Genomic DNA, 15866 nt, shown 5'->3' on the forward strand with positions numbered 1-15866 from the left:
TCTCCCTATACGTTACTTAATTTAAGCAAATCACCAAATTAGTTTTTATACCTTCTTTTTTCAGATAGTCCTCTACCCATTTCCACTCGTTTTGATTTTTTTGTTTAGGAGTGTTCCTTATAGCTGCCGTCATTTTGGCTAAAGCCAAAAGAAAATCAAGCAAAGTAACACAATGTTCTAATTATTTTAGCGGTTTCATTTTGTACAGGCATGTGTAATAAACAGCTAACATGCTCCTCGAATAAATATTTAGCCACCTAGTGTGTGGATAGGCATGTAGCGATTCATTTTCATTCTGATGCCACAATGCTTGAATAAATATTCCATGCCGAGTAAATCAGTTATTTATTTACGTAGCACCATCACTTGACAGCTTGGTAACAGAGAGTGGGATGAGAAACAAACAATATTTTGAGAACATTTGACAATTATATGGGTTGTTTTATAGTCTCAAGAGGCTGCAGCATTGCTAAATTCAAACAGATGTTGTTTAGTCATCACCTTCAGTTATATGAAAACAAGAGGGCAGGATTTTGAAATGGTTGTGCGGCTTAATTTGCAGCAGAATGGTGCTGGGGCATGCCCAAAGGCCTACCCATTGAAATGGACTCTTGGATCCAGAAACAATATTGCACATTTGGGAGACTAGAAACATCCTCTCCCCACTTTGCCGAATCAACCCTGGCGATCAATGGGGTGACAGATGTCGCAGCAAGATCGCCCTCACATCGGTCGGTCCCCAAAGTGGGGAGTCGGTCCCCACTTTGCTAAAATACTACTTTCATGGCAAAGGGATATTTCTGATCAGATCTCTCTTTCTTATTCTCAAGAAGTTTTTGTGATGAGATGCTCATTCAGCACTGTGTTGTGGGGATGTATTGAGACATGCCACCTGCTTCTTAGCAATTTTACGACAAGCAACTGGAGATCTGGAAGGTTTGCCATTCACAGTATTATTATTTTTTACAGTGAGCATCCAGGTGTGCTTTTGACATTGATAAAGTACAACATTTGATCTGTGGATGTCCTGTGCAAGAGTAATGCTCTATATTAAATTAGCTTTAGGGAATGTCTCTACATATGCATTGGTTCTGATGTCGAGATTTTTTTAGATGTCATTGAACACAATCACATAATATATCACACAGAATTCTCACTCCACTTTCCTTGGAGTAAACCCTCTTAAATTCAATACAACTTGCTTCTGAGTAGGCACAGTTACACTTGCACTATTATCTGCTTTTAATTTGAAAAAAAAATGTGGTGTTTTTTCCCAGGGCACCCCAGAAGACCTGCTGTTCTTTTACGAACATCTCCGAAAAGGTGGTGGAGTATTTCGAGTCAATCAGTGCCTCCTTCTGTACCGTTACCATCCACAGGCGGCAACTCATTCAGTTCTAGAGTAAGATATGTTTTGTATCAAACTGCTTAGAGTTTTGGATAGCATTGGTGGGTGGGGAATCCTCCCCCAACAAAATGTGCATGTGGGTTCGTATCATACCTGCCAAGTCTCCCACTGAAAAATGCGGGATCAGCAGTGGCGCGGCACCGGAAGTTGCATAGAAGCAACTTCCGGGGCCGCTCTGAACATGTTTGGGCACTGGAAATAGGGCAGAGTGGCACCAGAGTTCGCTTCTACACATGCCCAGTGGCCATCTTGGTGACGGCCGCCGCCATGCAGCCACCACCAAGATGGCTACCGGGCATGCGTAAAAGCGACTTCCGGTGCCGCTCTGCCCTATTTCCGGTGCCCACACATGGGCAGAGCGGCACCCAAAATGGAGGCTCCCTGGCAGGTAGGAAATCCAAGGGATTTCCGGGATTTTTCTCCATTCGGGAGAACAGGAAACGGATTAAAATCCGGGGGTTTCCCGCGAAAAACGGGATACTTGACAGCTAAGTTTCATATATATTTGATCATTTGTCTGTATTCCCAAGCCATTTGCAAGCGTATGTGACTTGAGAATGTTGGCCTTTTAAGGCTAGTTTCTTTTATTTCCTTATAAGCTACGCACCCTTATGTCTCAATACATCGTGAATTTGAATAACTACTTTTTCAGTGGTCCCGTGATTTGGTTCTGGTATTGCTTTGGTTTAGGCAAATCTGTTATTCAAAGTTTTTAAGCCTGGAATGCAAGGCCACACTGGTTAGGGGTTTTTGTTGCAGGGGGCGAGGGTTATTGTTGCTGTTGCTGCTGCTTTTTGTATTTTTATTTTAGTTCTTGTGATTTATGTGGAAATTGTTCAGTTCGGTTGTGTATTTTTTAGTGTTTATTGTTTATGACTACTTTTGTTAAGTTGTAGTTACATTTTTTTAAAGGTAAGCTGCCTTGAGCATGGTTTGAACTGGGGAAAGGGCGCCATACAAATTAAATGATGTGTGTATATATGTACAGTATACTGCTTGTTATGCTAAATGTGTAGTATGCAGCTATGTCTGTGTTTTTTTATTTATTAAATTATAAGCCTGTGTGGAGAGGGGAGGAATTGTCATCCAGACCACATTGTGCAGGGAAAGGTTTATTTTTTCTTTACCCATCCATGATCAGGAGAAAAATCCCTTACTCACCCGGGCCCAACATTGAGGTTGGGGAATAAATCTCCCGATGTCACTCATTTAATTACAGGCTCAGGAGGGAGGGAGGGTGGGTTTCCTTCTGATAGCATCTGGGGAATACGTTTTCCCTCTTCCATGTTGCCATGATAATCTCTTGCCTCTTTGAGCCTATATATTAAATGAAGGGGGGAAAGAGACATTGTTGCTTGCTACACAATTAAAATAACATCAACTTTGACTCTCATTCTCACGTTGAATTCCTTTTCACTCTGCAGTCATGTATTGATCCCAATAATTTGGATTCGGGACATAGGATAGATTTTATTTTTTTTCAAATTTGAATCCTTCTTGTCAAACATGCCTATTTAGAATGCAGGTTTGCAATGGCCCTACAATAACGTTTGAACAGATTGTTTCTTTGGTTGGGTTGCTCTCATTGTCTCTCTTAAATTTGTCTTAGAAAAGCCTTCTCCAGCCTGGTACCCTCCAGATGTATAATTTCAGACTATAACTCCCACCAACCCCAGCTAGCACAGTCATAGTAATCCAAAACATCTGGAAAGCACAAATTCGAGGAAGGCTGCCTTGGAATGTATAGTGTAGGTGCTCTGTGTCCCTCTAGGTAGGACTGGGGTTAAGGTAGGGCTGTTTTCCGCTATATGAACTAAGACAGGGTTTCCAGCTGTTGTTGGACTTACAACTCCCATAATTTCTAGCTAGCGGAACCAGTGGTCAGGGATGCTGGGAATTGATGAGACCCAAGTTTGGGAAATTAAGGAGAGGGCTTAATAGGGTAGAAAAGGACTCTGCCTTTTAGAAGCTTTAGCTCAGTCAAGCTGAGGAGCATCTCTGGTCACACAAGCTCAGGGACTGTCCATTACCACTGCTCCTAAGGCTTTGCTGTTTCCAAGCTCTGCCCTGTTCCTTGAAGCCTTCAAGAACCAGCCTTTGGGGGATTTTATTGAGCTTCCACAATCTGTGCCCAGGGCTTGAATAAAAATCATAGGAACAGCTTTTGTCCCATTTGCTTAAATGCTTGATGAAACTCCCCCCCTAAACCAACATGATATGAAAACAGAAACTTGCAAAAGGGGGGGGGCTCAGCATTTAGTGGGGTTCAGTTAATGTAGAGGTTGCTCAGCACACAGTTATGTGAGGTTTGAATCATGAGCTTCAACTGCATTAGCAGCATAATAAAATATCTGTCTGTTTATTCAATGTAAATCTGTTTCATCTCAAAGGTGCTGAGCAGCATACCCCAGTATATGTAATATTTTCCATTTAAAATGGGGGAAAGATTTTGTTCAGAACGACTGTTGCTTCACAGCAGTGATTCTGAGATCTGCTTGCAGTTGTGCTTGTTTATATATGGAAGTAGCTAGTTGTTGCATGGAATGAGATGGTTAAATAGAGTAAATATATGCTTTTGTAGGGATGTGTTTGATTCCATAGCTTTCAATATGAAGACATTGGAACCACATAACGAATGGAATGTAGATGAAGAACTATGAAAGTATTTCCCTTTTATTTCTAGTTACATGATGGAACTATATTTTTTAATAGTTTATTAAACTTTTCCCAACCCTGTATTTTGACATGTCAAGCTTTTTGGAAGCGCATTGCTAGTTGCTGTGGCATTTTAAAAAAATGTATTTTTGGAAGGGAATTTGTTCCGAATTAACAGCAAGTTGTTACTGATTCCATTTTGCAAGGTTGTGTGGCTCAGACTCCTCTGGAATACGGCATACGTGGAGAATGTGAAAATGTCATACGGCTGCTTCTGATGGGGTATTTGGACTGCCAGCTAAGAAGCTTCAAGTTACCTGATATTTTTTACATGCATGTGTATGTAATCCAGATTAATCTCAGTTCATAGCTGCCAAGTTTTCCCTTTTCTCGCGAGGAAGCCTATTCAGCATAAGGGAAAATCCCTGTAAAAAAGGGATAACTTGGCAGCTATGATCTCAGTTACGAAATAAGATCAGTAGAAAGTTACGAAGTGAGGTCAGAAATGAAATTGCCAGAGAAAATGGAGTTTTGTCCTTCCAACCTACCTAGAATTCATTCAACAATGGAGTTGTCACCAATTTTTATGGCTTTCAAAGAGGGAGTAAGACAAATGAATAGAAGATAAGACTATCAGGGGCATCTAGACTCTAGCATCCGAGGCTCTTGTGTCCTGTTTATGGGCTTCTCACTGGCATCTCATAGAATCATAAGAGTTGGAAGAGACCACAAGGGCCATCCAGTCCAACCCCCTGCCAAGCAGGAAACACCATCAAAGCATTCTTGACATATGCCTGTCAAGCCTTTGCTTAAAGACCTCCAAAGAAGGAAACTCCACTACACTCCTTGGCAGCAAATTCCACTGTCGAACAGCTCTGGTTGATCGCCGCAAGAACAGGATGCTAGGCTAGATGGTCTGATCCAGCAGGGCTCTTATTTTCTTAATTTGTTAAGGGGGAAATCCAGGGAAACCCACTTAGGTCTTCTTAAAGTACAAACAAGGATTCTAATTCTCTTTCCAGCAGTTCTTTGAGAAGCTGCTATTCTTTAATCTCTCCTAGGGGGAATCAGATTTCAGTGGCACTTGAAGATTGGGATTTTGAATCATCTTCTTATTACTTTAGGTGAAACCAGCTGGAGTGGAGTCTGAAGACAGAAAATGGTTTGGAAACCACTGCTCAGGAAGGGCCTGACACCATGTATTTGGAGGCAGCAATGCCTCTGAAAATCAGTTGCTCTTGAGCTCGAATCTTGCTTGCTGCTTTTCCCTAGGCATTTGGTTGGGAATCACTGTGAGAACAAGATGCTCTACTACAGGCACCCCCAAACTGTGGCCCTCCAGATGTTTTGGCCTACAACTCCCATGATCCCTAGCTAAGAGGACCAGTGGTCAGGGATGATGGGAATTGTAGTCCAAAACATCTGGAGGGCCAAAGTTTGGGGGTGCCTGCTCTACTAGATTGGCCATTGGCCTGATCCAACAGGCTCTTCTTGTATTCTTTTTAATGATAATTTTAAAAAGACAAGCGGGGGGGGGGCTAGATGACCACAAAAAAAATTCTATGAGAGCAAAGAGAAAAACATTTTAAAAAACATTTTTAATAAAAAAAACAAGAAGAAGCATTTTCATAAAAAGAAGAAGCATTTTTAAAAAATAATGGCAAATTTGGGGTGGGGACTTGAAGGGCTATAAAAAAAACTTTTGTCATCATGGCATCACAATGAGATGGCATATGAAAACTGTCACTAAAAATAAATACAAAGTTTGTGTTTGTTTTTTTAAATGGAAAATTTGGGGAGCCCTAAACAAGTACCGTATATTCCAGCGTATAATAAGACGACTGGGCGTATAATATGACCCCCAACTTTCCAGTTAAAATATATCCAGTTTGGGATATACTCGCCGTATATGAAATATGACCCGGCGTATAAGAAGAGTTTGGATTTGATACCCCGCTTTATCACTACTCGAAGGAGTCTCAAAGTGGCTAACAATCTCCTTTCCCCTCCTCCCCCACAACAAACACTCTGTGAGGTGAGTGAGGCTGAGAGACTTCAGAGAAGTGTGACTAGCTCAAGCTCACCCAGCAGCTGCATGTGGAGGAGCAGGGAAGCGAACCCAGTTCACCAGATTACGAGTCTACCGCTCTTAACCACTACACCACACTGGATCTCTATAAGACGACCCCCAACTCTTGAGAAGATTTTCCTGGGTTAAAAAGTAGTCTTATACGCAGAAATATACATATCATCATACCCATAGAGGGGGGAGGGGTAAAAAAGGGACAAATTTAGGGGTCCACAAAAAAGTTACTCACCCCAATATAGATGCATAAAGATATGTAAAGAAAGGTAGATATAATTATAGATAATTTGGCTGAAAGTGTAGTTAAAACAAAGTTTGTGACTCGTAATACCCATAGCTTACAGCCAGAGCTGAAGAAATAAATCTTCATGAAACTAAAGAACATGATTTGTTTAAAGAAAGGTGTGTCAGTTAATCTTTTCAGCAAAGGTAGCAATCAAGTCTAGATCTTCAGTGTACTGATCACAGTTTGTCAAAGCCCCCATGCCCTACAGGCAGAAACTGCTTAGTATTGGCCTTATTTTGCAACTCTCATTACAGCGAAAAAAGGAAACTCATGTCTGATTGGCTAGTGGGAGTTCTGTACATTTTGGTGACGTCTAAATGTAGGAATTAATTACTGCTACTCCCACCCACCCACCCCCACCCCATGAGTAATTCCCACAATTAATTTACCCTACAGAACAGATTGCTGAAAGGCAAAAGGAATCTGTGAAGTAGGAAACAGTCTCACTCCCATAGTCTTCTATGCTTAGAAGCATGGGAATACATTATCAAACGACATGTTCTCTGTGTTTATAGAATCTGAATCCTGATGTGCATAGAAACAATTTGAAGATAGTAGCAACTTGTTCATATCTTATTAAATCTATAATTGTTATCTGTTTTAATGTTTCGCCTGCCCAGTCACAGAGGTTGTGAGCATGTTACAATATATTTTAACACACACAGGCACCCCCAAACTCGGCCCTCCAGATGTTTAGGGACTACAACTCCCATCATCCCTAGCTAACAGGACCAGTGGTCAGGGATGATGGGAATTGTAGTCCCAAAACATCTGGAGGGCCGAATTTGGGGGTGCCTGTTTTAACATTTACACAATAGAAAAGAAAGTTATAATTTGTCAAGAAGCTTTGCATTGTTAAGCTCCTTGCCATAAAGCTCATTTTGAGTTATCCACCAGGCCAAAGTACCGGTAGTTGACGGAGAAGGAGGTGACAGTCAATTGTTTTCATTAGTACGTTAACTGTTTTTCTACAAAAGAAGGCTCTGTGTGAAACAGAAGCCTAGTAGAAGAATTTGTCTTGAGTTTAATTCTGAACTATCAGACTCATTGTTAACAAGATCAGATGAAATTGCGGGGGGGGGGACACTATTTCAGGAAAGGGCAGAAATAGTAAAAAGAAAACAAAATTCTTTTTCATTGGGAATGTGAGATAAAGAGTCTCAATTTGGCACTCCTTGAGCCTTGGATTCATGTTGCTTCTGGCTATGAAATAGTAGTTAATGTGAAGACTGAAATGAACCAGTGAGAATCTTTTGTGGGAGGTGGCTTCTTATGTAACTTTTAAGAACTGCTTTTAGTTTCATTTGTTTCGGGCGGTTTCTTTAATTGCTCTTTGCATGTTGCTGCATCTCCTTTGCACCTGCCTTGGCGCTGGGAGTCTGGGAACGTGGCATTCCCTTACCCCCCAAGGCAGGAATCCCAGCTACTGGCCCTGGGAACGTCCCAGCGTACAAGGCAGCCTAGGTGAACCGGAAACCTAAAGGGGGGGGGGAACTAACCCATCTCTCTTTTGACACTCCTTAAGCTACATGTTTTTTAAAAGTCTATATTACCAACATTAACTTGTGTTCATTACAGGTTTTCACAAAGCCCACACCTGTAATAATCATATCATTAGCCTGAAGGCACAGTCACACACTTCTCTGCATGAACCCAATATCCACCCCCTGCTTGTCCTTATGACACAACCTGGAGCTATGAAAATATTCCCAAGGTAAAGTTCTATGATGTAGACTTTCTGACTTAACTCTCCCATAAAGGGGTGTGTAGGAGCCGGAGTGGTAATTCACTACCTGCATGAGGGCCAAGCTCACTGTTATAGTAATAATGTATGCACAATGGAATGCTAAGATGCTTGGCTGCTGCTTTCTTAACTCCCTAACCACGCAATTTAAAACATCATTTTGCTGTAAAATCCACCCCTGCTAAAAGGAGGGCCTTTTCTTTCATTTTAGAAGGGGATTTGAGTGCGAAACAGAGGATTCACATTGGAATTGTGCAAAAATGAAGGGCTTCCAAGCAACAAGCACCATTCTTTGAACCGTCAAAAACTGCTGGTTCAAAAATTCAATGGAAGAATTTTGCTCAGTGGGGCGCAATATTCTTCCTCCTGATTCAGGGCGATTTCTCTTCCTCTCACTATGTATTTCCAAATGACACAGACCGCAATGTTTGGTAGCTTTCTGCACCCCTGCTGCCTTCTGTTCACACAATGTTGAATGAAACCCTGCTTCCCCCCCCCCCATGTCAACAACTTGTGTTTCCTAGCCCAGAATTTAGTAGTTTTGGGTTTTTTTTTTTACTTCTGTGCTTTAGATTTGATTTGCAAGAACTGTACATAAATCTAAAGATATTTGGCTTGATTCTGCGATCTGTTTTTGTACCAGGCCAATATTTTAAATAGTTTTACCAAGTTTTGTTGAATCATAGTCATTGGACCTATTTTTTATTCAATCAAGGGGCTGGAAAATGTGGTGAACATGTGTGCGGAGAATGTGCTGGCTGAGAAGTACAGAGTATCTTAGCTCTATAACTTTAATGAAAATATAACTGGCACTGCATCAGCACAATTCCTACATATCAAACCATTCTATATTTAATAGATCACAAATGGACCCATCAGCCCTAGTCCTTGCTTTTCATAGCTGCTGTAGAATCCGACCTCGGTATGAGTCTGGATTTGGTGGCTGACAGATATTGTAATACAACGAGGCAACCATACAGGATTATTTTTAACTAGCTGGATTACTGCTTCGCTTCCAGTCGTTCTTTAAAGTTTTGCTCAGCATTCTGTGTTGTCTCTTGTGTGTGAACACGTAGACATGCTTTTTATGCCTCGTTTTCTAGTTCAGAAGCACTGATGATAAAAAAAAGAGTCTTATTTCTTTTCACTTACTGATAATCAGGATTGCTGGCTTTCTACCTCACTGCTCACAAATTTTGGCCACAGTGCTTTATGTCTATTGATCCCAGTGTCTTTAGAACATTTAACTCTGTCTTGGATCATGGTCTTTATTGTCTGCAGCTAGTTTTCAGTTTATGTATGTTTTTAGTTCTGTACTGTTCTTTGAACTTACATTTGATGCACATATTCTTGGGGTCGTTCTGAGGAAGGAAGTTTTATAAATAAATAAATAAAATTATCATTCGTAATATTTAACAGGTGAAAAAGCAACCAGGTGTCTACTGCTGAATGATTTACAGCTGTTATATTAGGGCAGGCATCCCCAAACTTCGGCCCTCCAGATGTTTTGGACTACAATTCCCATCTTTCCCGACCACTGGTCCCGTTAGCTAGGGATCATGGGAGTTGTAGGCCAAAACATCTGGAGGGCCGCAGTTTGGGGGTGCCTGTATTAGGGGATATCTGCATTAAAGATTTGAACCAGTCTGAAACTGGTTTATATGCTGTAGCTTTCCCCAAAGAATTGTGGGAGTTGTAGTTTGGGGTGTGTGCAAAAACATATTTTGAAGGGTATCACATCTTCCCAGAAACCTTCATAGAACAGGGAACCCCTTCATAGAACCCCGTGTTTTTTGGTTGGGAGCTCATGTGTTGAATTGGCTTTGGAACTGGCTCAAAAAAAGTGGCATATATAGAATCCTAGAATTGGAAGGAACCCAGAGGGTCATCTACTCCAACCCCCTGCAGTGCAGGTATCTTTTCCCCAATGTGGGCCTCAAACCCACAACTCTGAGATTAAGAGTCTCATGCTCTACCAACTAACTGAGCTATAGGTTTGCTGTCTATTTGTATTTTCTATAGATTGTTCTCACAATCTTTCTGAAGCTGACGGAAGACATCCAAGTTTATTTGGGCACATAACTTTCCTCCCTGATTTCATACTTACTATGGAAGAGCTCTTGAAACAGGAACAAACAGATTTCAGTAGGCACAAAGTACTACAGCAAGTATGCTTTCAACAAGAGGATCAGGGAGGACTGTTTGGTTAAAAAAAACACCCAGCATGTTGTAATTTTTTGTTTCCTATACCAATTCTCCAAACTGAAAGCTGATGTCTGAGGCTACAGAGGGCTATGGTGACCATTAGGCATTTGAGACCTGTCTTTCAACTACATCTTCCGTATCCATTGGTACTGTATACACATTATTAAGTTTTGCTCACAAGCTAGTCCTTTTGTCCCACTGATGTGCTGAGTGGCAGTCCTACCTGTAAATCTACTCACAGTTCTCTCCAGTCACAGGGAGAGGAGCTAGCAGTTGTTGCACTTTGTTACCACAACAAGAGCTAATCCTATATAGCCCTTGATTTTAGTTTGTCACTTTTTTGGCAAAAGTAAATGTTTTCATCCTTCAGATAGGCTTTAAATTCTCGTAGCTTTAGATTTCTTAGTGCAGAAAATTATTAGGTTTTTTTTTATGACTGCTTTGATTTTGGGAGTGATGTGTTTGTGTATTTTTAAAAGGCAGATCTGGCTCCTTTTAAGGACCTAGAAGAAGGTTCTAGAGTTTCCACTACTGTCTAATCTTGGAATGTCGTGCAACATTTGTAACCTTGTGCATTAAATTTTTTTCCCCTTCTGGGAATCGTTTATCCTATAAAAACTGATTAACAGACATCTGTCGACAAATGCCAGCAGCAGCTAAGCTCCAAATCAGAAGATCTTGTAACTTTGTGGTTATTATTTAAGAGACCTTTTGCACCAAGTCCAAAATTCCATTGTTAGCTAGAGGGGCAGTAAACATTACAACCCTTGGTCTCTAGACACTGTTGAAATTTCATGTGGACTGGCTGTTCCAATTGGCTGCATTTATTTATGAAGAGTTTCCAAGTTGTGACACCCGTCGTGGTGATGAAGTGCTAAACTGCCATAAAAGGGGCATGCTGCACTTGCAGACACGAAGAAACAAACCTTCACTCAACTCCTGAGATCCAATTAATAATTCCCATCAGAAATCAAAACACCTTCATGCTCTACTTATTATTCCTGCCTTTACGATTCTCATGTCATAATTAGAGGGAATGTGAAATCATGACTCGTAAAAACTACACATGTATTCAGTGTTTTGCAGTTTAGGAGAATGTTTTCCTTAAAACAAACTTATTTCCATTAAAGCATTTCCAGAAGTTTTAAATACTTCATAGCAAAAAGTAGTTTCTGTGAACGTAAAGAATTAACACCTGGGCTCTGCCTTGCATGGAAGGAAGGATCCTTGAAATGACTTCACATTGAGTACTTTCAGCATTTACATCAAAGCAATACAGTGGTACCTCGGGTTACAGATGCTTCAGGTTACAGACTCTAACCCAGAAATAGCACCTCGGGTTAAGAACTTTGCTTCAGGATGAGAACAGAAATTGTGCCACGGCAGCAGGAGGCGCCATTAGCTAAAGTGGTACCTCAGGTTAAGAACAGTTTCAGGTTAAGAACGGACCTCCAGAACGAATTAAGCTATTTACCCGAGGTACCACTGTAAATGTTGCTTTGTATCGAGATACCTCACACTGCAGTCCAGTTGTATTACTGTATCCAGTTGTATATGTTTAAATAAAATCAAAATGACTTATAATCGGGTGCAAGATTACAGGCCAGGTAATTCAGAACATTATGCTTTTTGAATAGGTGTAGATTATGATTCTAACATGTTTAAGTTTCAATGTCCCTCTTGCTAGTTCCTCTCCATGCATCTAGCCCATCACGAATTGTTTCTCTGAGTGAATTTACACCATGTTTTAGAAGTTCATTGGGTATTTCATGGACATACAGGCCAACATCTGTTGGATCTTCACATCCTCGTTCTTCCTGTACACAAGTGGCAAAGAGCAAATGCTCTCAGACATTATTTTGAAAGGAGAGAAATGTCCCCACCACTAGCACCTCTACAAAACATTATCTACCACATTTGCCTTGGGATATTGCTGGGACTGCTTTATTTAATCTTGTAGATCTCACCACTGGATAGAAGAACAACTATGTACTGCTGTGTTGTGACCCTGTCGAAGCCCTAGTTTCGCTGTGGAATAGTGAGATGGAAAGGGCCATCTACACAATCACTCCTAAGCACCACCTCTGGCCTTGGGGAGTCTGGTTTAAAAGCTCCTTTGCTGTGGGCAATGAAGCAGGCGTGGTGTTGCTTAGAACAGAAGTCCTGGTTCAAATCTGACTAAATAGAGGCATGAGTGCATTCCACGTTCCTGGCACATGGCAGTGATGGTAGCAAACAGAACTGTGTGTTCATCATAGCTCATATAATCAGCAGGTGAGGCCTTGGTGGTGGTGGTGCCAACACTCGGGGCTGCCTGTTTGGTGGTGACATATTCAGTGGTGGTTCCCCGTTTGTGGAGCTCTTCCTTAGTGAGGTGCATCTGTCTCCTTCATTATTGATTTTGCAGCATTCCTTATTACCCATTTGATGGCCCAAAGACACTGTTCCTGGGAAACCTGAGATCACTGTTTAAGAATGTTTTAAGCTGTTTTTTAGAATGTTTCAAAAACTATGGGGGTTGTAGTGTTTGATCGTTGTCTGCTGCCTTAGGGTCCTTTGGAGGGAAGGGTAGGATATGTAACACAGTCAATCAATCAATCAATCAATCAGTGTGAATCCACCTCCATTCAATGGTTGATCTGATGACAGAAGCAGCAGGATCATGAGGCAAGCTACAGATCTGTTTTTGAGGTATTGTACCTTGGAGACTTGTAAAAACATGTGTTATGGGATGATCCATTACTTCACTTGTTTGTGGTTACTTTTTACTCAGTCAGGCTCGGGCCTGCATTTCATGCAATGCATGAGGTGATTTTGTGTGTGTGTGTGTGTGTATGTTTATTGATTGTGTGGCAACCTGGCAGTGATGTGGTGCGCAGGAATGAGTGATCACTCCTCACATATCATGCACTTCCATCCTCTGCCCAGTTGCCATTTTGCGCATGAAAGCTCACAGGATAAAATCAACCTGAGAGTCGTTCAATGTTGAATGAGGCCTTTTTCAGTCTGCCTTGCATAAATTCTCTTTGCCCAAAATTGCATTTCAGTGGTTTGTATATTAACAATGTTGATAGTTACTGAATGATTTTGGAAATTCAGATAATTCATAACCAAGTGTTACGCTATTTTGCACAGGTCTTCTGCAGATTTAATAAAGGTTTAGCAGTGATTAATGACTTGGACATTCTATCCTGCCAAATTAAGATCCGAAGGAGAGGCCTTGACTGTCAAATGTGAAAGTAGGATTCCTGTTTCAGCAAACCACACATGGGTTTGTCTTTGCAGCTCTAGAGAAGTCGTTTTTTAAAGGGCTTGGCTAGCCAACAGTGCAATAATCAATCTTTTGTCCCTGGAGACCAGGCTGCTACAAATCTTACTTTAGGTGAAAAGTTGAAGAATTTGATTAGTTGGTCTCATCCCAGCTCCCCTTTTCCCACATTTAACAGTTTGGCACAAGTCACAATCTTTTGTTATGGGAGGCCCAAATTTGAAACAGTGGGGAAATTTCTGTTCAGAATCAAAGTATCTTGACAGCATTAAGTGTGCTAGCTTAGACACAGTCATTTTTATATCTAGCTAGCTCTGTTGATCTTGTAGTGACAGAAGCATATTCCTCTTTGGGGTGTGCAGTGCTTCCAGTGGAGCATTTTTTAAATTATTTTTTTCAGCAAGAATTCATCGTTAGAATATACAGATTTAAGAGTCCTGTTATATCAGACCAAAGTCTATCTGATCTAGCTTTCTGTTTCTAAGTATGGCAGCCAGGTGCCTCTGTGAAGCTTACAAGGAAGGCATGAAGGCAACACCTGTCCCCTGTCGCTTGCCTCCAGCAGAGCACATTCAGACAGTCGTTGGCCCTGGATTTGCTTTTGCCTTTTCTTAACCATTTGGTTGCCCTTTTCTGTATGCTTTCTATTCATTTTTTAAAAAACATTTTTTTTGGGGGGGGGGATTTACCCTGCCTCTTGGTTCCTTGAAGTTCCAAGATAGCTCACAATCCTACTGCAAAATTAAAAAAACTTCCTTCCAGTAGCACCTTAGAGACCAACTAAGTTTGTTATTGGTATGAGCTTTTGTGTGCATGCACACAAAAGCTCATATCAATAACAAACTTAGTTGATCTGTCTCTAAGGTGCTACTGGAAGGAATTTTTTTATTATGTTTTGACTACGGCAGACCAACACGGCTACCTACCTGTAATCATACTGCAGTAAATAATCCGTCTATTGAAATGATTTTGTGAACACAAACTAAATTAATAAATGATGGTTGGTAATTGTGAGAACAGACTTAGAGTGTTGTGTCCCGTCCCGTCCCGTCCCCCACCTCTGGATTAACTAACAAGATGCCTAATGCAATTCTATGTAAAGCCTACTCATTTGTGGTTTCCACTGTTCAATGCAGCTTACTCCTGGAAAGGTAAAGGGACCCCTGACCATTAGGTCCAGTCGTGACCGACTCTGGGGTTGCGCGCTCATCTCGCATTATTGGCCGGGGGAGCCGGCGTATAGCTTCCAGGTCATGTGGCCAGCATGACAAAGCCGCTTCTGGCAAACCAGAGCAGCACATGGAAACGCCGTTTACCTTCCCGCTGTAGCGGTTCCTATTTATCTACTTGCATTTTGACGTGCTTTCGAACTGCTAGGTTGGAAAGGCGTGCATAGCATTTCAGCCTAAAAGAGCATGCAAGGTTAATTCCACAGTTTTCCACGTGGCCCAAAGAGATACTGAATTACAACAAAGAGCCCTTTCAGTTAAATGTTTGCATAGGGTTTACTAATTTATACCATCATACCTTGGAAGTTGAATGGAATCTGTTCCAGAAGTCTGTTCGATTTCCAAAGCGTGGCTTCTGATTGGCTTGCAGGAAGCTCCTGCAGCCAATCGGAAGCCACGGAAGCCCCGCCAGACGTTCAGCTTCCAAAAATAGTTTGCAAACCAGGACAGTCACTTCCGGGTTTGTGGTGTTTGGGAGCCAAAATGTTCAAGAACTAAGCTGTTCAAAAACCAAGGTACGTACGACTGTATAGCCCTTCATAGGGCTGCTGTATTTAAGCACAATAGTTTGTATCCCTTTGTGTCCATCCACTCATGGAAAGCTCTTTGTTTCAGCAGAGGCTTCTTTGAACAGAGGAGGAAGCTCTTTTGACAGATTCTTCCTTCCCTGTAGAACTGCTTACACCAGGGATCAGCAAACTTTTTTTCAGCAGGGAGCTGGTCCTCTATCCCTCATAACTTGTGGGGGGATGGACTATTTTTTTTGGGGGGGGGGGATGAACGAATTCCTATGCCCCACAGATAACCCAGAGAAGCATTTTAAATAAAAGCACACATTCTGCTCATGTAAAAACACCAGGCAGGCCCCACAAATAACCCAGAGATGCATTTTAAATAAAAGGACACATTTAACTCATGTAAAAACATGCTGATTCCCGGACTGTCCACAGGCCGGATTTAGAAGGCGATTGGGAGAGATCCGTCC

The 15866-nt window shown here is 41.5% G+C and overlaps 1 protein-coding gene across 3 annotated transcripts in view; it reads left to right on the forward strand.

Annotated features, from left to right (window-relative positions):
• B3GNTL1 (UDP-GlcNAc:betaGal beta-1,3-N-acetylglucosaminyltransferase like 1) overlaps positions 1 to 15866 on the forward strand; it is a 165406-nt gene that overhangs the window by 129616 nt on the left and 19924 nt on the right. For all 3 annotated transcript variants that reach the window (XM_035104653.2, XM_035104654.2, XM_035104657.2), the window contains one exon: positions 1278 to 1402. In XM_035104653.2, the coding sequence (XP_034960544.1) occupies positions 1278 to 1402 (125 nt within the window). The remainder of the gene's footprint in view (positions 1 to 1277; positions 1403 to 15866) is intronic.

Source organism: Zootoca vivipara, chromosome 2 (assembly GCF_963506605.1).
Source record: "Zootoca vivipara chromosome 2, rZooViv1.1, whole genome shotgun sequence".
Lineage (NCBI taxonomy): Eukaryota > Metazoa > Chordata > Lepidosauria > Squamata > Lacertidae > Zootoca > Zootoca vivipara.